The following is a 26510-nucleotide window of genomic DNA, read 5'->3' as shown; positions in this document are numbered from 1 at the left end:
CAATTAAAGGAGAGGTGTCGTGTCTGAAATTTGAGCATTCGTGACTTTGCATGAAATAGAGATTAGAAAATGGCTTTGAGGGGAATGAATGACTTTGCATGAAATAGAGATTAGAAAATGGCTTGAGGGAAATGAACTTTGTATGTAATTCCCATAAGAGATCAATGAGATCAATCCCATATACAGTAGCATAGAGAGAGGTAAATGGGGATGAATTCGCAACAAGTTTTGCTCAATACTTCTAGAGGAAAAACATCATGCAAAGTAAATAAAAATTTTTCAAACATTTAATTTTTATTTAAAATTTCTACAAATTTAAAACATAACCAAAACTATTTTCTAAAATTAATTACAATATTCTTGACATATTTCCTCAGCAGTTGGCGGTAGACGTTTACAACGAATCTCCTTGGAGCGTTGCTTGCGAATTTGACGCATATATTCAATGACATCGTGAAGCTGTTTAAAGCACAGTAGACCAGCCGTGCCCAAACTTAAATCTAAATGACGAAAACGATTGACATTGCAGGTACAGCCATCAAAAAGGTAGTAAAGGTGATGCGGTAGGGCATTAACGCCTTGTTGTTGTTGTTGATAACTAACACAACGAAAAACCACAAAATTTCCCCATGGTGTCATGGCCAATAGACGATCAGCACGACTAAAGCCAGCCAATAATAACTTTGATAAACTTTCATAGCTACCATTTTGCGAGCCAACAACAGCCATATCAAGGGGCGATTTATAATAACCTGGGCAACGATTGGGATTGGGTATGTTGGTGGTACAAAGGTGTTTAAAATCAAAGTAAGGCTCTTCGTGTTCATCATCAGCTTCATGGCCACATGTTGGGGTTTTGGGGCATTTAGGTTTTGTTGTAGATTTTTTGGGCACATCGTCCGGTGCAGGTTCCTTGTCTTTGGGTAATATGTTGGCCTCAACTTGTTTATCTTGTTTGGGTTTCACGGGAGGTTCTGCTGGTTTGCTTGGCGGGCTGGGTGTCTTATCTTTGTCTTTATTGGATTCCTTATCAGAATGTTGGGGAGATTTTTGTTGTTTATTCAAATCTGATTTCTGTTTATTCTGATTATCTTCCACAGGTTTCTCTTTTGTGATTTTTTCCAATTCCTTTACGGGCTCTTTTGGTTTTACATTTTTCTTCCCCTCATCTTCTTTGGCCTTTTGTTTTTTCTCCTTCTCCACTGTCTCCTTTTTCTCCTCCTTGTCATTTCCTGCCTTATTTGGTTCCTCATCCCCTGCAGATTCCCCTGCCTTTTTACGTTCCTTGTCATTTTCACCACCTCCCGCCTTCTTGCCTCCTTTACCGGAACTTTTATTTCCTTTTTTACCCTTCTTGGTCTTACTTTTGCCACCCTTGGCTCCTGCATTAGCTTTATTCTTAATCAATTCCTCTTCACCACTGGAAGACGATTCTAAACCTTCCATTTCTTCTTCTTCCCCTGCATTCCCAGCCTCTTCTTCCTCCAGGCCTTCTTCGCCTTCACTGGATGAGGTACGCAATTCCAATTCGTCCACATCCGACAGCAGATCTTCATCTTCGTAGTCACTGATATCAGCTAATAGCTTTTGACAGAAATCATCGGACTCCTCAAAGCAAACATGCTCATTAAGAGAACTCACTTCTGCATTGAACTTCAATGAATCCTCGTCCAAACCTTTCTCCTTCCTTTGATCTCTTTTCAAAATGCTCAAAACCCTTAGGGTGTGTATATAGAATCTACTATTACGATTTGAATCCAGCAATATATGATTGAGTGTGTTCATAAAGACCTCGAAGTCGCCGAACATGCGCAAACTGGCACTCTTCTCCATTTCCTCATAGGTTTCCGCATTACCACCTCCTGCTTGTCCCAGAATTCGATGACGATATGGATCGAAAAGATAAATGAAATCCTGCTTTTTCCAAATCGCATATAGCTGGAAATTGATTTGCAGCAAGAGCCTGTGATCACTCCCATTGAAGGCCTTCTGAAGTAAATCTGCCATTTCGGAATGTCGAAAACCAGGTGTGCAACGCCACAAACCTTCATATTTTTGTGGTTTCAATTCAATACGTATTCTATACTGAGCCATATCAAAGATGCTGGGAAATTGTGTGGCATTAATTCCCTCTTCCTGCTGCTGAGGACATGATGCCCAACAGGCTTGACAAAATCTCACACCAAAACACATGATCTTATCCAATATCTTCATATTCCAGGTGGCCGGATGATCAATTTTGGATATGACAATTGCCATAATGCCAACTGGCAGGGCACTGCGGTTTCTTAACAAATCCTTGGGGTTGAGGGTCAAATGCAAGGAAGCCTTTAAGTAGCCATAATCATCATTAACAATCTCCCATTGTTGTACCCGCAAACCATAATCTCTTTGCAGTACCTCTCCGCTTGGCAATAACACCTTAACCATCTTCATTTCCCTCAGGTTAAACGAATCAATTTTAGCCAAAGTTGTTAAGCCCACCAATAGGTGCCGAACATTTTCCAAAGTTTTCAAACACACCAACATGGCCATGCCCTTTTCACGATCCGAACGAAAATCCGAACGTCTACCACAAACATCGAGTATCATATAGGCACCCTGGGAACGCCATAGCAGGACATAAATTGCATTACCAAATGTCAGCAAACAATGTTTGTGTTCCCTCAAGAAGTTCTTTAGGGACTTCTTTAAATGTCTCAAAGGCACCTCTTCTCCTCCATCACCAACATCCTTTCCATCTCCCCTGTCCCCCTCATCAAGTTTGTATTTCTTCATCAACTCCACATGAAATGTACAGCCTGCCATTTGAAATTCTCTTTGTATCCGCCGCTCACTTTCTGAGTAAATATGTGCGGGAGATTCCAATTGATTTTCTTCTTTCTCTGAGAGTGCATAGAGTGCCAAACCTTCACGCATAATATCATCAAGTAATTCTGTGGTCCACATATATTCGGGATTAAGGTAAAGGCGAGCGAAAGCTTTCAGATAGGTGGCATAACGTGCCTGAGAAATATCACTGGGTTTACTCTCACTCTTGAAATTAATGCTGGAGGCAATCATGCCCACCGGAGAACCCAAGGAATTCTTGTTGGGGTCTTTGGCTTTGATAACTATAAGGGAAAAAAGTCAATTCAGCGAGATTTTTGAGTGAAAATCTCAATTCAGCGCAATTTTTCTAAAGAAAAAGTCAATTTAACCTAATTCAGCCAGGCTGAATTGCAGATTTCCTAACGGAAACCTTATTCAGCTAGGCTGCATTGCAGATTTCCTAACGGAAACCTCAATCGCCCGGGCTGAATTGCAGATTTCCTAACGGAAACCTTATTCCGCCAGGCTGAATAGAAGTTTTCCTAACGGAAACCTTATTCAGCCAGGCTGAATTGCAGATTTCCTAACGGAAACCTTATTCAGCCAGGCTGAAATTGCAGATTTCCTAACGGAAACTTTATTCAGCCAGGCTGAATTGCAGATTTCGTAACGGAAACTTTATTCAGCCAGGCTGAATTGCAGATTTCCTAACGGAAACTTTATTCAGCCAGGCTGAATTGCAGATTTCCTAACGGAAACTTTATTCAGCCAGGCTGAATTGCAGATTTCCTAACGGAAACTTTATTCAGCCAGGCTGAATTGCAGATTTCCTAACGGAAACTTTATTCAGCAAGGCTGAATAGAAGTTTTCCTAATGGAAACTTTATTCAGCCAGGCTGAATAGAAGTTTTCCTAATGGAAACTTTATTCAGCCAGGCTGAATAGAAGTTTTCCTAATGGAAACTTTATTCAGCCAGGCTGAATAGAAGTTTTCCTAATGGAAACTTTATTCAGCCAGGCTGAATAGAAGTTTTCCTAATGGAAACTTTATTCAGCCAGGCTGAATAGAAGTTTTCCTAATGGAAACTTTATTCAGCCAAGCTGAATGGAAGTTTTCCTAACGGAAACTTTATTCAGCCAGGCTGAATGGAAGTTTTCCTAACGGAAACTTTATTCAGCCAGGCTGAATGGAAGTTTTCCTAACGGAAACTTTATTCAGCCAGGCTGAATGGAAGTTTTCCTAACGGAAACTTTATTCAGCCAGGCTGAATGGAAGTTTTCCTAACGGAAACTTTATTCAGCCAGGCTGAATGGAAGTTTTCCTAACGGAAACTTTATTCAGCCAGGCTGAATGGAAGTTTTCCTAACGGAAACTTTATTCAGCCAGGCTGAATGGAAGTTTTCCTAACGGAAACTTTATTCAGCCAGGCTGAATGGAAGTTTTCCTAACGGAAACTTTATTCAGCCAGGCTGAATGGTAATTTTCCTAACGGAAACTTTATTCAGCCAGGCTGAATGGAAGTTTTCCTAACGGAAACTTTATTCAGCCAGGCTGAATGGAAGTTTTCCTAACGGAAACTTTATTCAGCCAGGCTGAATGGAAGTTTTCCTAGCACCAGCCAGGCTGAATAGAAGTTTTCCTAACGGAAACTTTATTCAGCCAGGCTGAATAGAAGTTTTCCTAACGGAAACTTTATTCAGCCAGGCTGAATAGAAGTTTTCCTAACGGAAACTTTATTCAGCCAGGCTGAATAGAAGTTTTCCTAACGGAAACTTTATTCAGCCAGGCTGAATAGAAGTTTTCCTAACGGAAACTTTATTCAGCCAGGCTGAATAGAAGTTTTCCTAACGGAAACTTTATTCAGCCAGGCTGAATAGAAGTTTTCCTAACGGAAACTTTATTCAGCCAGGCTGAATAGAAGTTTTCCTAACGGAAACTTTATTCAGCCAGGCTGAATAGAAGTTTTCCTAACGGAAACTTTATTCAGCCAGCCTGAATTGCAGTTTTCCTAACGGAAACCTTATTCAGCCAGGCTGATTTGCAGATTTCCTAAGGGAAACCTTATTCAGCCAGACTGAAAAGAAGTTTTCCTAACGGAAACTTTATTCAGCCAGGCTGAATAGAAGTTTTCCTAACGGAAACTTTATTCAGCCAGGCTGAATAGAAGTTTTCCTAACGGAAACTTTATTCAGCCAGGCTGAATAGAAGTTTTCCTAACGGAAACTTTATTCAGCCAGGCTGAATAGAAGTTTTCCTAACGGAAACTTTATTCAGCCAGGCTGAATAGAAGTTTTCCTAACGGAAACTTTATTCAGCCAGCCTGGCTGAATAGAAGTTTTCCTAACGGAAACTTTATTCAGCCAGCCTGGCTGAATAGAAGTTTTCCTAACGGAAACTTTATTCAGCCAGCCTGGCTGAATAGAAGTTTTCCTAACGGAAACTTTATTCAGCCAGCCTGGCTGAATAGAAGTTTTCCTAACGGAAACTTTATTCAGCCAGCCTGGCTGAATAGAAGTTTTCCTAACGGAAACTTTATTCAGCCAGCCTGGCTGAATAGAAGTTTTCCTAACGGAAACTTTATTCAGCCAGCCTGGCTGAATAGAAGTTTTCCTAACGGAAACTTTATTCAGCCAGCCTGGCTGAATAGAAGTTTTCCTAACGGAAACTTTATTCAGCCAGCCTGGCTGAATAGAAGTTTTCCTAACGGAAACTTTATTCAGCCAGCCTGGCTGAATAGAAGTTTTCCTAACGGAAACTTTATTCAGCCAGCCTGGCTGAATAGAAGTTTTCCTAACGGAAACTTTATTCAGTCAGGCTGAATAGAAGTTTTCCTAACGGAAACTTTATTCAGCCAGGCTGAATAGAAGTTTTCCTAACGGAAACTTTATTCAGCCAGGCTGAATAGAAGTTTTCCTAACGGAAACTTTATTCAGCCAGGCTGAATAGAAGTTTTCCTAACGGAAACTTTATTCAGCCAGCCTGGCTGAATAGAAGTTTTCCTAACGGAAACTTTATTCAGCCAGCCTGGCTGAATAGAAGTTTTCCTAACGGAAACTTTATTCAGCCAGCCTGGCTGAATAGAAGTTTTCCTAACGGAAACTTTATTCAGCCAGCCTGGCTGAATAGAAGTTTTCCTAACGGAAACTTTATTCAGCCAGCCTGGCTGAATAGAAGTTTTCCTAACGGAAACTTTATTCAGCCAGCCTGGCTGAATAGAAGTTTTCCTAACGGAAACTTTATTCAGCCAGCCTGGCTGAATAGAAGTTTTCCTAACGGAAACTTTATTCAGCCAGCCTGGCTGAATAGAAGTTTTCCTAACGGAAACTTTATTCAGCCAGCCTGGCTGAATAGAAGTTTTCCTAACGGAAACTTTATTCAGCCAGCCTGGCTGAATAGAAGTTTTCCTAACGGAAACTTTATTCAGCCAGCCTGGCTGAATAGAAGTTTTCCTAACGGAAACTTTATTCAGCCAGCCTGGCTGAATAGAAGTTTTCCTAACGGAAACTTTATTCAGTCAGGCTGAATAGAAGTTTTCCTAACGGAAACTTTATTCAGCCAGGCTGAATAGAAGTTTTCCTAACGGAAACTTTATTCAGCCAGGCTGAATAGAAGTTTTCCTAACGGAAACTTTATTCAGCCAGGCTGAATAGTTTTCCTAACGGAAACTTTATTCAGCCAGGCTGAATAGCTTTCCTAACGGAAACTTTATTCAGCCAGGCTGAATAGCTTTCCTAACGGAAACTTTATTCAGCCAGGCTGAATAGAAGTTTTCCTAACGGAAACTTTATTCAGCCATGCTGAATAGAAGTTTTCCTAACGGAAACTTTATTCAGCCAGGCCAATAGAAGTTTTCCTAACGGAAACTTTATTCAGCCAGGCTGAATAGAAGTTTTCCTAACGGAAACTTTATTCAGCCAGGCTGAATAGAAGTTTTCCTAACGGAAACTTTATTCAGCCAGGCTGAATAGAAGTTTTCCTAACGGAAACTTTATTCAGCCAGGCTGAATAGAAGTTTTCCTAACGGAAACTTTATTCAGCCAGGCTGAATAGAAGTTTTCCTAACGGAAACTTTATTCAGCCAGGCTGAATAGAAGTTTTCCTAACGGAAACTTTATTCAGCCAGGCTGAATAGAAGTTTTCCTAACGGAAACTTTATTCAGCCAGGCTGAATAGAAGTTTTCCTAACGGAAACTTTATTCAGCCAGGCTGAATAGAAGTTTTCCTAACGGAAACTTTATTCAGCCAGGCTGAATAGAAGTTTTCCTAACGGAAACTTTATTCAGCCAGGCTGAATAGAAGTTTTCCTAACGGAAACTTTATTCAGCCAGGCTGAATAGAAGTTTTCCTAACGGAAACTTTATTCAGCCAGGCTGAATAGAAGTTTTCCTAACGGAAACTTTATTCAGCCAGGCTGAATTGCAGATTTCCTAACGGAAACCCTATTCAGCCAGGCTGAATGGCAGATTTCCTAACGGAAACCCTATTCAGCCATGCTGAATTGCAGATTTCCTAACGGAAACCCTATTCAGCCATGCTGAATTGCAGATTTCCTAACGGAAACCCTATTCAGCCATGCTGAATTGCAGATTTCCTAACGGAAACCCTATTCAGCCAGGCTGAATAGAAGATTTCCTAACGGAAACTTTATTCAGCCAGGCTGAATAGAAGTTTTCCTAACGGAAACTTTATTCAGCCAGGCTGAATAGAAGTTTTCCTAACGGAAACTTTATTCAGCCAGGCTGAATAGAAGTTTTCCTAACTTTTCAGCCTGGCTGAATAAAGTTTCCGTTAGGAAAACTTCTATTCAGCCTGGCTGAATAAAGTTTCCGTTAGGAAAACTAACGAAAACCGGCCTAATTGATATCATCTAATACTTACCTCTTGCCGGACATGGATAATTTGGAAATGGATTCGTATCATGACCACCATAAATTTGACAATTTTTGGTATTACAAATTAAAAGATCGGCATTTTGGGGTTCAAATTTTTGCCTAAACAAACGGACAAGATTTGGTATAAGATATTCTTTCGAAGTTTGAAGGGAGAAAAGCACACTTACTTTCCACACATTTCTGTCCGAGGTGCATCATGACAAGGTGAGACATTAGCATCACCTTCAAAACCACATTCAGGATCCATATTAGGATATAAACTTTGCAAATTTTGAAGATTTTTTTTTTATGAAAATAATTTACTTAAGAAATTTTGTTAAAAATTGTTTTTAGCTTAATTATTGTTTATCTTGCTCTTAATAAAAAATTGACAAATTGTTTCTTTTTGTTTTGTGAAAAAATGTTTTTTTTATTTTTTTGACAACATTTCCGAAGAGAGAGAGAGGAGAAAGTTTTACCGACTTTGGTTAAGTTTAGGGCCACCACTCGAATTGCCTTGCCTTATATAAATTTGCCTTGAGGCCCATACCATATATGTCCGTGTACCCACGGCGTGTGTGGTACACCTTCTGGGGAGCATTCACATACATAAATTTAAGTTCCCGTATGAAATTCCATTTTCCAAAATAATAAAACAATTTTTTGTTTTCAAAGTACGTTTTCTTATTTTTTGTCTTTTTTCTTTTTATTTTTATGTATAGATTTTTGTTGTTTTTTTTTTTTTTTTGTAATAAGTAATATGCCTTATTTTTATAATAATATTTTTTTAATTTCTTTCATTTATTTTGTGATAATTATTTGTTTTCCACACAATACTTTTGCCATTTCAATTCTGTTTTATATGTATATAATAATATTTTATAATTATATTGTTTGTGTATAAGCTAAAAATTGTTTGTTGTTGTATGTGTGTGTTGTTTATAGGGTCAGCTTAAAGTAATATTTTTTTATATATTTTTTTTTGTTTGCATATTACATTTACTTAAATATAAAGTAATTATGTTTGAGTTTTGTTTTTGTATATAATTTTTGTGGTGTTTATTACTTAATTATTTTATTCATTTTGTTTTCATATTATTACAAATAACATTTTCATCAAAAAATTTGTATTTAATGCAGCACAAAAAAATATAATTTCGTTTTGTTTTGTTTGGTTTTTCTTTTATTTTCATATATTTTGCATTAAGGCACTCAAGCAAAGATTTTTGTGCAGAGAATATTATAAGGGAGATAACTGATTGTTGTTGTTGCTGTGGGGGTTTTTGGTATTTATTTATTTTTTAATGTTTTTTTGTAGGTTATAACATAAATTTTTAGCAACATAACAATTTTTGCGTAGATTTTGTTTACATGTAATTGGCAAAAAACCTAATTTTACAAAGCTTTACAATAATAACTGCAAAATATATTAAAACTCTGGTATAAATGTAACAGAATGTAGAGCGAGATTGGTGGAAGGGTAAGTGGAAGTTTTTTTCTTATGAATTTTTGCCTATTTATAGACAAAAATGTTCCAAAAATTTACTTAAATTGCAGGAAGTTTATTATATTTTATTATTATAAATAATTAAAGCTTTATTTTTGTTAAAAATACAAAAATTTCCATTACTAAACTATTTTCCTCACAAAACAAACAAATAATCTTACTTTACATTCCGTTACGTGACTTTGTACACTAATTGGGGGCGGCTTTTGAAGGAAGGGAAATGTTAGCTGTGTAACTCACACAGAGTTGATGACACCATTTGATGTACAGTGTTGTGAGTGAGTGTGAGAGAGAGAGAGGCCGTTACTGCCGTTACTCACTCTTCTTTTCTAACATAAAATGATGGAGAGACTTATTTATGAATAAAAAATAAACTAAAAACATGGTGGAATTGACATATGAAAACATATGTCTGAAGAAGAAGAAAATAAACTAAAATCTACTTAATAATTACAAACTAAAACCATTTCTATAAAAATAATACAAAATTAAGATATGTCTTTAGAAAATATATGCCTATTTTATTATAAACTAAGAGCTTAAATAGCAATTAAAGTTGAACAAAACCACAGACTTATTGAGTTTAAACTTAAAGTTTTTTCTTAAAACAAAAAAATAATAAAATTTTGTATTTTTCCACTTTTACTTAAGTACTAAGTTATATATATGAAACAATTAAACAAATTAAATAATAAAAATTAAATCATATTTGTTTTTAAAATTATTTTGTTTATTCTTAATTTTTGTATTGTATATGCTGTTGTTTGTTTTTTGTTTTGTAGGACGTATGTTGATTTTTATTGTTATCTATATTTATTTTGTTTTTTCTTTACGTTTAAAAATTAAAACTACACATACACAAAATTAAGATTTCTATAAAACAAAGCATTTTGAGTTGAAATATTTTATTAATCTAGCATAAACACACTTTTTCTTTTGTAATTTTGTTTATTTTTTATAAAAAGAAACGAACGTATTTTTTTCAAAGGAATTTGAAAACAAATTTGTGATTTTTGTTTATTGTTTTAATTGAAGGAATATTTTTTAAAACTGTTATTAAATCACAGTATAAGTTTTAAGGGGGAAAAGAATTTCGAACAAAAATGTAACCGGAAATATTAAATAATTTTCAAATAATGTGATTTTTTTCTACAATTTTATACGAAAAAAAAAAACAAGTAAAACTTGGCGAGAAACGAGTAAAACAATTGGGGAGAGAGAGTACCTCAAAATTTGGGGTCTAATGTTAACAACATTGCATAGCATTTCGTTGAAATGGCCTTGAAAATGTCACAAATTTGAAAAGACATTTTATAGAAAGTGAGGTTATGTATGAAATATTTTTCATTCAGAGTACTTTTTTGAAAATTATGATTTTAGCATGTAGAGAAGTGTAATAATTAATTGGAAAACTGTTGCCCTGTTCCAGAACCTGCAAAAAGCTACTATATTTTACTACGATAACATTTTTTCCTTTATGTTATCGGAAAAAATAGTAAATATTGGTGCATTTCTGGAACAGACCATGTTTGTCTTTGAAAAAGTGAGGTTATGTACTATTGTAATTTTTTGGAAAATCATGGTTTTAGCATGAAAATAAATGTTTTAAAGGAAGGAAAACCAAAATCTATAAATTGAAATTCTATATGAAAAACTTCAAAACAAAGTTTCAATGATTTCAAACTAGATTTTTGGTTTTCAGATTTTCTGGTTTCTAAAGAAAAATTCAATCCGGGATGAACTTTCATCCTGGCTGAACTTTTCTAAAGAAAAATTCATCCGTGATGAAATTTTCTAAAGATAAATTCATCCGTGATGAAATTTTCTAAGGAAAAATTCATCCTGGATGAACTTTTCTAAAGAAAAATTCATCCTGGATGAACTTTTCTAAAGAAAAATTCATCCTGGATGAACTTTTCTAAAGAAAACTTCATCTCCGATGAACTTCTCTAAAGAAAAATTCATCCGGGATAAACTTTTCAAAAGAAAAATTCATCCGCGATGAACTTTTCTTAAGAAAAATTCATCCGCGATGAACTTTTCAAAAGAAAAATTCATCCGGGATGAACGTTTCTCAAGAAAAATTCATCCGGGATGAACGTTTCTCAAGAAAAATTCATCCGCGATGAACTTTTCTAAAGAAAAATGCATCAGGGATGAACTTTTCTAAAGAAAAATTCATCCGGGATGAACTTTTCTAAAGAAAAATTTATCCGGGATGAACTTTTCTAAAGAAAAATTCATCCGGGATGAACTTTTCTAAAGAAAAATTCATCCGCGATGAACTTTTCTAAAGAAAAATTCATCCGCGATGAACTTTTCTAAAGAAAAATTCATCCGCGATGAAATTTTCTAAAGAAAAATTCATCCGCGATGAAATTTTCTAAAGAAAAATCCATTCTGGATGAACTTTTCTAAAGAAAAATTCATCCGGGATGAACTTTTCTAAAGAAAAATCTATTCTGGATGAACTTTTCTAAAGAAAACTTCATCTCCGATGAACTTCTCTAAAGAAAAATTCATCCGTGATGAATTTTATCCGGGATGAACTTTTCTAAAGAAAAATTCAACCGTGATGAAATTTTCTAAAGAAAAATTCATCCGTGATGAAATTTTCTAAAGAAAAATTCATCCGTGATGAAATTTTCTAAAGAAAAATTCATCCGTGATGAAATTTTCTAAAGAAAAATTCATCCGTGATGAAATTTTCTAAAGAAAAATTCATCCTGGATGAACTTTTCTAAAGAAAATGTTCTAAAGAAAAATTCATCCGTGATGAAATTTTCTAAAGAAAAATTCATCCGCGATGAACTTTTCTAAAGAAAAATTCATCCGCGATGAACTTTTCTAAAGAAAAATTCATCCGTGATGAAATTTTCTAAAGAAAAATTCATCCGGGATGAACTTTTCTAAAGAAAAATTCATCCGGGATGAACTTTTCTAAAGAAAACTTCATCTCCTATGAACTTCTCTAAAGAAAAATTCATCCGGGATGAACTTTTCTAAAGAAAAATTCGTCCGTGATGAAATTTTCTAAAGAAAAATTCATCCTGGATGAACTTTTCTAAAGAAAAAGTTCTAAAGAAAAATTCATCCGTGATGAAATTTTCTAAAGAAAAATTCATCCGCGATGAACTTTTCTAAAGAAAAATTCATCCGCGATGAACTTTTCTAAAGAAAAATTCATCCGTGATGAAATTTTCTAAAGAAAAGTTCATCCTGGATGAACTTTTCTAAAGAAAACTTCATCTCCGATGAACTTCTCTAAAGAAAACTTCATCTCCGATGAACTTTTCTAAAGAAAAATTCATCCGGGATGAAATTTTCTAAAGAAAAATTCATCCGGGATGAAATTTTCTAAAGAAAACTTCATCCGTGATGAAATTTTCTTAATAAAAATTCATCCGTGATGAAATTTTCTTAAGAAAAATTCATCCTTGATGAAATTTTCTAAAAAAAAATTCATCCTGGATGAACTTTTCTAAAGAAAAAATCATCCGTGATGAAATTTTCTAAAGAAAAATTCATCCGTGATGAAATTTTCTAAAGAAAAATTCATCCGCGATGAAATTTTCTAAAGAAAAATTCATCCGCGATGAACTTTTCTAAAGAAAAATTCATCCGTGATGAAATTTTCTAAAGAAAAATTCATCCGGGATGAACTTTTCTAAAGAAAAATTCATCCGGGATGAACTTTTCTAAAGAAAACTTCATCTCCTATGAACTTCTCTAAAGAAAAATTCATCCGGGATGAACTTTTCTAAAGAAAAATTCATCCGGGATGAAATATTCTAAAGAAAAATTCATCCGTGATGAAATTTTCTAAAGAAAAATTCATCCGTGATGAAATTTTCTAAAGAAAAATTCATCCGTGATGAAATTTTCTAAAGGAAAATTCATCCTGGATGAACTTTTCTAAAGAAAACTTCATCTCCGATGAACTTCTCTAAAGAAAAATTCATCCGTGATGAAATTTTCTAAAGAAAAATTCATCCTGGATGAACTTTTCTAAAGAAAAATTCATCCTGGATGAACTTTTCTAAAGAAAAATTCATCCGGGATGAACTTTTCTAAAGAAAAATTCATCCGGGATGAACTTTTCTAAAGAAAAATTCATCCGGGATGAACTTTTCTAAAGCAAAATTCATCCGGGATGAACTTTTCTAAAGAAAAATTCATCCGGGATGAACTTTTCTAAAGAAAAATTCATCCGGGATGAACTTTTCTAAAGAAAAATTCATCCGGGATGAACTTTTCTAAAGAAAAATCCATTCTGGATGAACTTTTCCAAAGAAAATGTTCATTCTGTATGAACTTTTCTAAAGAAAAATTCATCCGGGAAGAGCTTTTCTAAAGAAAAATTCATCCTGGCGATGAACTTTTCTTAATAATAATTCATCGGCGATGGATTTTTATATCCTCAGCCTTTAGGCTACGTGCAAAATGTACCACATCGAAATAACGGTTTCAGACCCCAAGTATGTTTGGACGAAATGTGTTTCAGACAATTTGGAGTCGATTGAGCAATGTCCGTCCGTCTGTCTGTCTGGCTAGAGCACACGATAACTCTCGAACAGATAAACCGATTCGGTTCAAATTTTGGCTTTCTTAATATTTTGTCCAAACTTAGTTTAAGTTTGAAGATGGGCTATATCGGTCCACTCCTTCCGGTACCTCCCCCACCAAAGTTCAAAAATGTTTGGAAAATTTGTGCGCACGATAACTCTTGAAGGGAGTGACCGATTTGGTCCATACTTTGCACATCGTGAAATTTCTGCCAGACATAGATGAGGTTCTAATATGGACTCAATCGGCCCACTCCTTCGGGTACCTGCCACACAACATTTCGGATAAGTTCAGTTTAGGACCTGCTCTCGAATCGCTTTGATTTTTGTTGCAACAACTTGTATTCACGGTCTTTCATACGGCTCTACAAGTCTTTTTAGGGGCAAGCCCATACTTCCTGAGAAAATAGTCCGAAAGTTGCAAAAAGGCCCTATGACACCTTGTGTAGTGGTTGGAACGCAACATAACTCTCGAACGGATAAACCGATTCGGTTCAAATTTTGGCTTTCTTAATATTTTGCCCAAACTTAGGTTAACTTCGAAGATGGGCTTTATCGGTCCACTCCTTCCGGTACCTCCCCCACAAAAGTTCGAAAATGTTCGGAAAATTTGTACGTACGATAACTCTTGAAGGAAGTAACCGATTTGATCCATGCTTTGCACATCGTGAAATTTCTACCCGACTTAGATGAGGTTCTAATATGGACTCAATCGGCCCACTCCTTCGGGAACCTTCCACACAAAATTTCGGATAAGTTCAGTTTAGGACCTGCTCTCGAATCGCTTTGATTTTTATTGCAACAACTTGTATTCACTTCCCCCCATACGACGGTACAAGTTTCATCAGGGGCAAGTCCATACTTCCTGCGAAAATGGCCGGAAAGGTACAAAAAGCCCCTATGACACCGTGTGAGGTGGTTGGAGCGCAAGATAACTCTAGAAGGATCTGCCGATTCGGTCCAAAATTTGGCTTTCGTAATATTTTATCAAAACATAGTTTAAATTCGAAGATAAGCCATATCGATCCACTCCTTCCGGTACCTCCACCACAAAAGTTCAAAAATGTTCGGAAAAATTGTGCACACAATAACTCTTGAATGGAGTGGCCGAATTGGTCCATACTTTACACATCCTAATATATCTACCAGATATAGATAAGCTTCCAATATGGACTATATTTGTCTACTCCTTCTGGTACCTCTCACACAAAATTTCGGATACGTTCACTTTAAGACCTGTTCTCGAATCACTTTGATTTTTGTTGAAGCGATTTGCATTCGCTGCCTCAATTTCGATGGTAAAAGTTTTTTTAGGGGCAAGTCCATACTTCTTGGGAAAACAGCCCGAAAGGTGTAAAAAACCCCCTATGTCACCATAGCTTCGTTCCAGAACTAAAAAGTTTTTACACATTTAACACATTTTGAAAATTTTTCCACGAAATGCGTTCCCGTACACCAAAAAAGTTGCAAAATGTTCACTTTTCTTTGAACAAAAATGGCGCTGAATGGCTCTCTCTTTAGAAACTTTTTACACGACAAATTTGAGCGAGCAAAAATGTGCAACATGTTTGCCGGCTTCCGATTGGCTGATACGCCGACTTTGACATTTGTTCCATTTTTTTTACGTTTCTGCCATTTTTCCGTTCCCGTACATTTTGGAAAAATTTGTGCGTTGAACTCATTTTTGATGGTTCTCTCTTTTGCAAATTTTTCCATTAAAAAGTACTGGAACGGGGCTCATATATGGCGGTCGGAGAGAACTATAACTCTCGAACTGTTCAACCGATTTGGTCCAACATTTGGTCTTCGTCTTATATCCAAAGTCAGTTTCATGGGCAATACCTGTCCACAATTTCCGGTACTTTTCCCCAATATTTAAAAAAATGTCACTTAAATGCTGTAACGATATCACTTGAATGGGGCAAACAACTTTGGAACTTTGGATCTCCTAATATTTTGTCAAAATTTAGTTTATCTTCTAAAATGGCCCATATCGGTCCTTCCTAAGGGTACCTCCCCCACAAATGTTCAACATTTGTGTCTTAGTGCAGTTAATTCCTAATCCACATTTTTGTCGGCAAGTTCAATGGTCCAAAAAGGGCCACAAAATTCTTAAGATACTTTAAATACATTCGATCTGTCCGGAGGTGAAAGTTTCACTTCACATTGGCTGAGGCTATATATCTTTCGGCAAAGCCGACTGACACTTTTTTACTTGTTTCTTTATGTTATCGGAAAAATTAGTAGATTCTTGCAGTTCCCATCAATTTTCAATAACAACAATGTTGTTGTTGTAAATTTGTTAGTTGTTGTTGTAATTCATGCATATAAATTATATAAATATCCCTTGGTATAATGTAATGTCTGATGTCTTTAAAGAAACATAACAAAATGCATATTTTGGACAAAAAATCCATTTGGAGGTTGCATTTTTGAGGTCCTTCCACTTATCCTCATCATTGTAAATGGATTTCGATTGTCAAGTTACTGAAATTTTAAAGAAAAATATTAACATTTTACTTGAACATCATTATATGGCAAGTTGTACATTTAACGCCTAAAAGTATGCTATGCCAAATGCAACTACATTAAGAGAACACTCACAGTGTTTTGTAACGTTGTAAATACATGAAAAAAGTTAATTTAATGGAAAAACTTTTTAAAAAGGCAATTTTAACGATATTTGACTGTTCCAAACAACAAACAGATTTGAGTAGATCCATGTCTGGTAGCCACTTGGCTTGTTTAGCAACAACATTCACATATAGGTTATGTGTTTCTTTATGTTATCGGAAAAATTAGTAGATTCTTGAAGTTCTAGAACAGACCATAAATTTTCAATAACAACAATGTTGTTTTTTGTAAATTTGTTAGTTGTTGTAATTCATGCATAAACCTTATATAAATATGCTTTGGTATAATGTAATGTCTGATAGTTTTTAAAGAAACATAACAAAATGCATACTTTGGACAAAAATCCATTTGGAGGTTGTATTTTTCGGGTCTTCCACTTATCCCCATCATTGTAAATGGATTTCGATTGTAAACTCAGTGAAATTTTAAGAAAAATATTAACATTTTACTTGAATACCATTATATGGCAACTTGCACTTTTAACGCCTAAAAGTATGCTATGCAAAAAGCAACTACATTAAGAGAACACTCACAGTGTTTGTTAATGGAATGTTGTAAATACACGAAAACAAGTTAATTAAATGGAAAACCTTTTAAAAAATGCAATTTTAACGACATTTGACTGTTCCAAACAACAAACAGATTTGAGTAGATCCATGTCTGGTAGCCCCTTGGCTGGTTTATCAACAACATCCACATATATGTAGGTTATGTGTTACACACTTTTTTAGTAATTTCATGGTTCAAACACTAAATGCCTGCTAATTTATATTCCATATGTATATGTTGAAGATATTTTTGAGTGTTTTTTTGTACTATTGTCGAAAATTTTAAATTTTGTTTTATATTTTTGAGAAATTTTTTATTTACTTTTTTATTTTTATTGATTCACTTTGAAGTCAATAAAGTTTCAGAGTTTCAATGGTAAAAATAACTTCCATGAGCTACATAGTTCTCAAATAAAACTACACAAACAAATGAGAAAATTGCAAGAATCATGTTGAGGTTATGTTAGGTTATGATACTGTTTTTTTCAGACCTTTTCGCATGTGTTGTTGTGGAATGATTTAGGAATGATTTTCCTTAAAATTAAGAAAGTTTCTCAATGTGAAAATAAGTTTCCGATAGATGTATAACTTTTATGGACTTTATTGTTCTCAGTTAAATATCAACAATCCGTAAAAACCGAATACGAAGCCAATGACTGCTCACACAGAAAGGAGGTATGACCAAAAACTTCAATGGAAAGCCTAAACCTAAACTTGGTGTTAGAAGTTTGGAGTAGCACAAAAGAACGAGATGTTTAGCAGTCTATTCTGAAGACGACTTCAAAAACAAAACCTTATTTTAAGGCAAGATATCTCATATGAGATTTCTTTTAGAAAAAAAGTTTGAGGTTATATTTTTGTTTTTATCATATTTTTTTTTTTTCGAAGAAATTTGCTTACTTTGTGTTTGTGTGTGTATTTGTCTATATATATGTCGTTCATATATATTTTGTTGTTTGTTTTAAAGTAGATAACATATATATTATATTAAATATAGTAGGTAGATACACATATAAACTGTATATGTTGATAATTAATTAATAATAACATTAATTATAATTAAATAAATTAATTTACTAAACAGAGTTTTGTTGTTGATGTTTAATTATGTTTTTGTTGTTTTGTTTTCTTTTTTGAGTATATCAATATAATATACTTATTGGTTACATACATATACAAATAATTAAGTAAAGGGGTAGGTAGTGTGTAATGCCATATTTTGTTTGGAGTTTCAATTGAAAGATTGTTTTTGAGATAACAAAATTTGCCAGAAATGGCAGGGGAATGTTTAAGAGGGTTGGGCTAGAATGGGATCTATGGTAACAGGATGCCACACAAGGAACACTTCAACTACTGGAATCAATAACTGTAAAGGCTTTTGTACCTATTTAAAAGTTGAGGTTATGGTAAACTGAAGGATATTCTATTAAAATTCTTTGTAAAAACGAATTTAAAATAGAAAATTTGAAAGCCATAACAAAAACTACAAATTTTTTGAAAAACTAAGAGATTGTTGCATTACTTTCCACACAAAACTTGGGCTGATAATTTCCAGACTAAAGAAACCTGTTATTTTTTTAGGTTATTTTCAATTTAATCATTTCTGCACGCAATTCTTAACTTTAGGTGGTTGATGTTAATGGAAAAAATGTTGTACAAAAAATTTCACTATAAGTCACTGAATACAATAAATCTGTAGGTATACCATATATCCACCAAATTATCAATTTTAAAATTATTTCATTAAAGTAACATCGTTTCTTGAGGTTAATATCGAAATGTGTTAATATATCATATTAAAGTAAATTGTAGAGGTACGGGACCAGAGGGAAAAATATTCTACACAGAATTTCACTGTAAGTCATCGAACACAGGATATATCTATATGCTCGTTATATCCATCCAAGTTTATATTTTAAAATGAGTAGAATTTTTTTGAGGTTAATTTCAAATCAGTCAAATTTACACCAAAAAAGTTCGTACTACATGGTTGGTGACAATGGAAAAAATGTTCTACACAAAATATCACTAGGGGTTACAGAACAAAAGTTATCTGCAAGTCTAATAGATATCTGCAAAATAGTGGACCAAATTGGTTATATGACAAAGAAATTTTCAATTGTCGTTTTTGAGGTTAATTTGGATTTGTGCCCATTGCACTCATAAAATTTTATTATAGATGTTTGATGGCAAAGAAGAAAATATTCTACATAAAATTTCACTAGGGATCACAGAACAAAATAAATCTATAAGTCCAACAGATGTCTGTAAAATGGTGATCATATGACGATATAATTTTATATTGACTTTTTTTGTCGTTAACTTGGGTTTGAGCCCATTGCGTCCATAATATTTGTTTTTAGAGTGTTGATGTCAAGGAAGAAAATATTCTATATCAAATTCTAATAGTGGTACTAGAATAAAAGACACAAGTAAATCTAATAGATATCTTTAAAACACTGGTGAAAAAATGGGATATAAAACGATGTCATTTTTTCTAGACTTTTTTAGGTTAATTTCGATTTGTGACCATTGCACCCATAAAATTTGATTTTAGAGGATTGGTGTCAAAGGAGAAAATATTCTATATCAATTTTCAATAGGGGTACGAGAACAAAAGATGGCTGTAAATTTGATAGATAGCTATAAAATAGAGATTTTAAATTGGTTTACATTACGATGTCATTTATTATAGACTTTTTTAGGTTAATTTCGATTTGTGGCCATTGCACCCATAAAATTTGATTTTAGAGGATTGGTGTCAAAGAAGAAAATATTCTACATCAAATTTTAATTGGGGCCAGAGAACAAAAGATATCTGTAAATTTGATAGATAACTACGAAATAGAGATGTTAAATTGGGTTATATGTCGTTGGAATTTTCTATTGGCGTTTTTGGAGTTATTTGGGACATACAAATTTATTTTAGAGGGTTAATGTCAATGAAGAAAATGTTCCACACATATTTTCACAGTGGGTCTCGGAATAAAGGAAATCTATAGATGTGATATATATCATGAGTTGAGCATGTTATGTTTTTGGTCACGATCACGTTTGTGGTAATTTTGATTTGTGTTGGTTACGCCCACAAGACATGGGTTTAGAGAGTCGATGCAAATAAAGAAAATATTCCGCATCGAATTTCCGAACAAAAGAAATCTGTAGGTGTGATATATATCACAAATATGGGTATATAAAAATATGTTAATTTTTTGGGTCTCAATGACTATTGAGGTTATTTAAGATTTGTGGTGATTACGTCCACACGACTTGGATTTAGAGAGTCGATCTCAATGAATGAAATATTCCGCATCGATTTTGACAGTGGGTCTTAGAACAAAAGAAGTCTGTAGATGTGATAGGTGTCCCAAAAATGGGTATTTAAATATGAGAATTTTTCTTAGGATGAAATGACGATTGAGGTTAATTTCCATTTGTGGTGATTTCGCCCACAAGTCTTGGTTTTAGAGTGTGGATGCCAATGAAGAAAATGTTCCACACATAATTTCACAGTGGGTCTCGGAATAAAGGAAATCTATAGATGTGATAGATATATAACATGGGCACGTTTGTTTGGGTCTCAATGACAATTGAGGTTATTTTAGATTTGTGGTGATTACGTCCATACGACTTGGATTTAGAGAGTCGATCCCAATGAATGAAATATTCCGCATCGATTTTCACAGTGGGTCTTAGAACAAAAGAAATCTGTAGATGTGATAGATAACCCAAAAAATGGGTATATAAACATGAGCATATTCTTGGGTCTCAATGACGATTGAGGTTAATTTTGATTTGTATTGATTTCGCCCACATTTCTTGATTTTAGAGTGTGGATGCCAATGAAGAAAATGTTCCACACATAATTTCACAGTGGGTCTCAAAATAAAGGAAATCTATAGATGTGATAGATATCACATGAAAAGGCGTATAAAATCATGAACTTTTTTCCATCTAAATGGTAATTTTAAAAAAACTTCATTTTAGAAGGTTTATGCCAATGAAAAACATATTCTTCTTCAAAATTTTCTATGATGAGTTGCGCAACAAACCAAATTTGTGAATGCCATAGATTTCAAGAAAATTTGCATTTTCAATGCAAACATTACTTCTAACTATTATGTTGTAATTTTAAATGCGAAATTTTCATATCTTATATGGAAACTTTTTAACCCAACCTTTATAGATTTTGCAAGAGCAATCTCTTAGCTTTCCAAAGCATGTCTTTCTATAGAAATCGACACAGAAGTTTTAAAGTTATGGCATAATTTCTGAAGTAATATCAAAAACCATGAATAAACAGATTTTGCCATAACCTCACTTTTAACTGCTTATACTTTCAATAATCCTATAGGAAACATTTTCCTGTTATATTCTTCTACTGTAGCATCCTGATTATATGTCCCAAATAATATTTAAAATTAGTTTCTTTTTCTTCTATTGGCAAACACAATGGCAAATAATAGTTGTTTTTTGGGTTACAATATACCCTTTCAAAACAAGGGTTAAGTTCCATGCATAGAGTAAACTTTTGTTTGTTATTACCTTCCATAAGTTCGGTTTAAGTCAATATGGATTTCAAACCATATTTATAGCTCCATCTTTTTCATAGGTTGGTATTGAAATAATATCATTCGTTTTGTGATTACGTTGTTGGTGTTGTGGTTGTCGGTTGTTTAAGGAAGCCTGTTTGGGAGAATCTACTTCTCTTGTTATAGTTGTTGTTGTAGTTGTTTCACTTTTCTTTTTATTATAAGCTGTTAATTGTACTTGTCGTTGTTGCTTGTGTATTGTTGATGAAACTGTTGGCAAGTCATAAGATTCTTCTTCTTCGTCGTCATCATCATCATCTTCCCCAGATTCTGTATCACTTGACTCACTCTCCGAATATGATGTTGTTGTATTATTTTCTATTAGCTGTTGTTGTGTTGCTGTTTTAGCTGCTACAGCCACGGCCATTTTTTGTAAAGCCTCCGGCATATCGGGATTACTTTCCAGTGTGGAATGTTGGCTAGATGGTGAGTGACTATATTCGGAGGTATTTTCCTCATCCGAAATTATGATGGTATTACGTTTGTGGCTTTGTATGGGCATTTTTGGTGTAATGGGAGTTTTATAGGTGCGTCTGGGTCTACCACGACCAATTGGAAGGCGGCCAATACTGAAAGAAACAAAACAATGTAAAAACACATCTTGATATTGATATATTCCTGTATCACTTACCTTCTTCTCCTCAGCGAATAGTTGTAGTCTGTATCCTCACCCTCTTCATCGGACCAGCTGTCATTACAAAAATCTTCATTAGATTCACCATTTGCATTTGTGACATCACCACAGCTGCTTAAAGATTGTGGTGGCTGTTGTTGCCTTCCAGAATTCCTGTGTAAACTTGCACAACGCGATAGTCGCGGTGTACGCATTTCCACTGCTGCCGAACTTTGATTACAATCCAAGGCATCCCTTGTTGTTGTCAACAATTCCGAATTACCATTTTCCGGAGTTAGCGGTTGTGACGTATTCTGTTGCTGTTGTGTACTTAGGGGAGGTGTATGACCCGTTGTTGAGTTATTGGACAATGACGATTGCATGGAAAGACGATTTTCATTAATGAGTTCTATAACTTTACGTCCCAGCCTCTCGAGATTTTCATTATCACTGCAACAATCGGCAATATCTAAACGTTCATTGCTATTCATGACATCGTCCAATAGCTGATCAGGACTAGAGCAGGCATCTTGAAAGGTAACATCACTGGTTGTCAACGAGGAGCCATTACCATTGGGACTTGTGGGTGATGATGTATTGTATTGAGCTGCTTGTTGTTGTATTCGTTGTTGCTGCAGGGGCTGCTGGGGGTCACTCACCATGTGATTGTGACGATTTTGTTGCTGCACATGTCTTTGCTGCTGCTGTTCAGAGATTTGATTACTAGCTGCTGTCTGTGGTTGGGCAAATTGCCGAGAATTTCGTTGTTGCTGTGTACCATTATTCATGGGTGCTACCTCAAGGGGTTGTGATAATACAGGGCAGTGGTGATTTAACATTGTGGACATATCATGTGTGGGGAAATAGGCGCTAGGGCTTATATCCGGTTCACTAACATCCATGGCATCTGTTTGAGTTTCGGTATCGACCATTTTATTTTTACGATTTTCCGGTTCACTTTGATAACGACGATCACGACAGGGACTATATTTTGGCGCCGTTGTGGCAAATGTTCCCGAACCGACACGACGGTGACGAGATTTATTTTTGGATTTTTGAGTGGCCACACAATACGATTTCGGCTGGGATGTACTGCCATCCAATTGAGCATAGAGAGTACATTTGACGGGACTCTGCAAAGGGATAAGGGAAGATAAATTAATAAAAAAATATAATAAAATGGGGTAATTTCAAATTGTGTCATTATCTCTCAGAATAAGGCATTTTACAAGGATTGTACCAAAGAGAAAAATACTCTACACAAAATTTCACCTTAGGTCACAGAAGAAAATAAATCTGTAGTAACAACCGATTTCAAGAAAATACCAACAACAATTTGATTATACAAAGTGAAGCATATTAAAGTTAATTTCGAATTTGACCGATTACTGCCACAAAACTAAATCCTAGAGGGTGGCGTCCAAAAGAAGAACTATTCTACACCAAATTCAATTAGAGGTCACCAAATACAAGGAGTCCGTAGGTGTACTATATATCCTCCTAATTAAAACTTTTAAAATGAAATCATTAAGGGAAAATTGTTTGTTGAGGTTATTTCCGAATTTGGCAAATTTTTCGCACAAATCTTCGTCCTAGGGGGTCGGTATCAAAAGAATAAATGTTCAGAGTCACATTTTACTAGAGACCACCGAACACAAGAAATATGTATGTGCACTTTATACACAGTTAATTACAACTTTTAATATGTGTCCATTAAGGGAAAATTGTTTTTTGAGGTTATTTCTGATTTTGGTCAATTTCTCGCACAAATCTCCAATCTAGAGGTTCGGCATCAAAAGAAAAAACATTCGGCATACAATTTTATTATAGGTTCCTGAACACAAGAAATCTGTAGATACACTACATATCAACTTAAATATTCATTTTAAAATGTCCATAAAAAAGGTAGATTCTTTATTGAGGTTAATTTCGAATTTGACCGATTACTGCCACAAAACTAATTCCTAGAGGGTGGCGTCCAAAAGAAGAACTATTCTACACCAAATTCAATTATAGGTCACCAAACACAAGGAGTCCGTAGGTGTACTATATATCCACCTAATTAAAACTTTTAAAATGAAATAATTAAGGGAAAATTGTTTGTTGAGGTTATTTCCGAATTTTGCCAATTTTTCGCACAAATCTTAGTCCTAGGGGGTTGGTATCAAAAGAATAAATGTTCAGCGTCACATTTTAGTTGAGACCACCGAACACAAGATATATGTATGTGCACTTTATACACAGTTAATTACAACTTTTAATATGTGTCCATTAAGGGAAAATTGTTTCTTGAGGTTATTTCCGAATTTGGCCAATTTCTCGCACAAATCTCCAATCTAGAGGGTCGGTGACAAAAGAAGAAATATTCGCCATGACATTTTACTATAGGTTACTGAACACAAGAAATCTCTAGATATACTATATATTAACTTAAATATTCATTTTAAAATTTCCATAAAAAAGGTAAATTCTTTATTGAGGTTAATTTCGAATTTGACCGATTACTGTCACAAAACTAAATCCTAGAGGGTGGAGTCCAAAGGAAGAAGTATTCTACACTAAATTCCACTATAGGTCACAGAACACATGAAGTCTGTAGATGCAATATATATCTTCATAATTACATCTTTCAAAATAATCCCATTAAGACAAAATTGTTTGTTGAGGTTAATTACGAATTTGGCTGATTTGTCGCACAAACCGACCGACCGACCTCTAAGACGGTCGGTGACAAAAGAAGAAATATTCGCCATGAAATTTTCTATAGGTCACTGAACACAAGGATTTTGTAGATATACAATATAACAATCTTAGGGTAGATTTCACAATTTCTACTAAAAGGTAGATTGTTTATTGAGGTTATTTTCGAAATTGGCCAATTTCTGCCACAAAACAACTTCTTAGGGTGTTGCTGCCAAAAGATGAACTATTCTACAACAAATTCCATTATACATCACCGAACACAAGAAATCTCTAGATGCATTATATATTCTCCTAATTACAATTTTTTAAAATAAAACCATTGAGTGGAAATTGTTTGTTGAGGTTGAATCATAAATTGGATAATATTTCGGACAAACCTCCATCCTAGAGGGTCGGCGTCAAAAAAAGAAATATTCAGCATAAAATTTTATTGTAGGTCACTGAACACAAGAAATCCGTAACTATATTATAAATCAATCTAAATCAGCATTTTAAAATTTATACAGAAAAGGTAGGCTGTTTATTGAGGTTATTTTGGAATTTGTCCGATTTTTGCCACAAAACTATATCCTATGGAGTGGCATCCAAAGGAAGAACTATTCTACATCAAATTCTACTATAGGTTACGGAACACATGAAATCTGTAAGTGTACTATATATCCTCTTAATTACCAATTTATTTTGAAGTTATCGTTTTTTGAGGTTAATATGGAAATTGCTAATATCTCTTATTAAAATACAACCTAGAGGGGCGGGTCCATAAGAAAAAATATTCTACACCGAATTTCACTATAAGTCACCGAACACAGGTTAAATCTATATGCACTATATATCCATCCAAATTTAAAATGACTAATTTTTTTTGAGTTTAAATTCAAATGAGGACAATTCTTCCCGCAAAACTACCTTCTAGATCATATGTCTCAAAATAAAATATACTCTACACTAAATTTCACTATAGGTCTCTGAAGAAGAGATATTGGTACATATTGAAATTCAGGCTAAAAAGTTAATAACAAAATTACCAATAAAGAAAATTTTTGTTATTTTGGATTAATTTCGATTTAAGGCGATTTGATCAATATACCTTCATTTCACGAACTTGGTGCCAATGGGAAATATGTTCTACATAAAATTATACTATGGATTTTAGAACAAACGAAATCGGGTTATATATCGGATAAGGCTTAAAAATCAATATCAAATTGGGAGTTAAAAACGATTTTTTTTTAATTTTTCGTTTTATTTTGAATCATGGCGATTTGATCCACAACCGTTCATTTTAGAGGGAGGGTCTGAATGGAAAAAATGTTCTGCACTAAATTTCACTATGGGTCTCTAAATAAACGAAGTGGATGAGCATATTAGAAACTGCTCAAAAGTTTAAATAAATTTGGTTCTTTGAGGAGGAAATAATTTTTGATTTTTAGGATAGGGACAATTATATTATTTTTGAAATATAGCAATTTGACTTCCAGCCGTTCATTTTAGAGGCGTGCCATGAATGGAAAAAATATTCCACACAAAATTTCACTTTGGGTCTCGGAACAAACCAAATCGATAAATCAAATAGATGTCTCACAAATATGGAAATCAAATTGATCTTATAATGAGGAAATGATTTTTTAGGTTATTTTAGAATTAGAGCGATTTGACCCACAATCT

The 26510-nt window shown here is 34.4% G+C and overlaps 2 protein-coding genes across 7 annotated transcripts in view; both read right to left on the bottom strand.

Annotated features, from left to right (window-relative positions):
• Positions 1-265: 265 nt before the first annotated feature.
• On the bottom strand, positions 266-8141 carry ms(3)76Cc (male sterile (3) 76Cc). The gene is made up of 3 exons (XM_073987701.1): positions 7872-8141; positions 7691-7803; positions 266-3113 (listed from the first exon to the last, which is right to left on the bottom strand). The coding sequence occupies exons 1-3, from the start codon at positions 7949-7951 to the stop codon at positions 346-348; spliced, it is 2961 nt and encodes a 986-aa protein (XP_073843802.1). The 5' UTR covers positions 7952-8141; the 3' UTR covers positions 266-345.
• A 12364-nt stretch (positions 8142-20505) lies between these two features.
• wnd (Mitogen-activated protein kinase kinase kinase 13 wallenda) overlaps positions 20506-26510 on the bottom strand; it is a 96776-nt gene continuing 90771 nt past the window's right edge. For all 6 annotated transcript variants that reach the window (XM_073987694.1, XM_073987695.1, XM_073987697.1 and 3 more), the window contains exons 7-8: positions 22161-23275; positions 20506-22098 (exon numbers count right to left, since the gene is read on the bottom strand). In XM_073987694.1, coding sequence (XP_073843795.1) covers positions 21516-22098; positions 22161-23275 — 1698 coding nt within the window. In that variant the 3' untranslated portion in view covers positions 20506-21515. The remainder of the gene's footprint in view (positions 22099-22160; positions 23276-26510) is intronic.

Source organism: Musca autumnalis, unplaced genomic scaffold (genome assembly GCF_047663935.1).
Source record: "Musca autumnalis isolate F117 unplaced genomic scaffold, ASM4766393v1 scaffold_4, whole genome shotgun sequence".
Taxonomy (NCBI): Eukaryota; Metazoa; Arthropoda; class Insecta; order Diptera; family Muscidae; genus Musca; species Musca autumnalis.
This window is presented reverse-complemented; position numbering and strand designations above follow the sequence as displayed.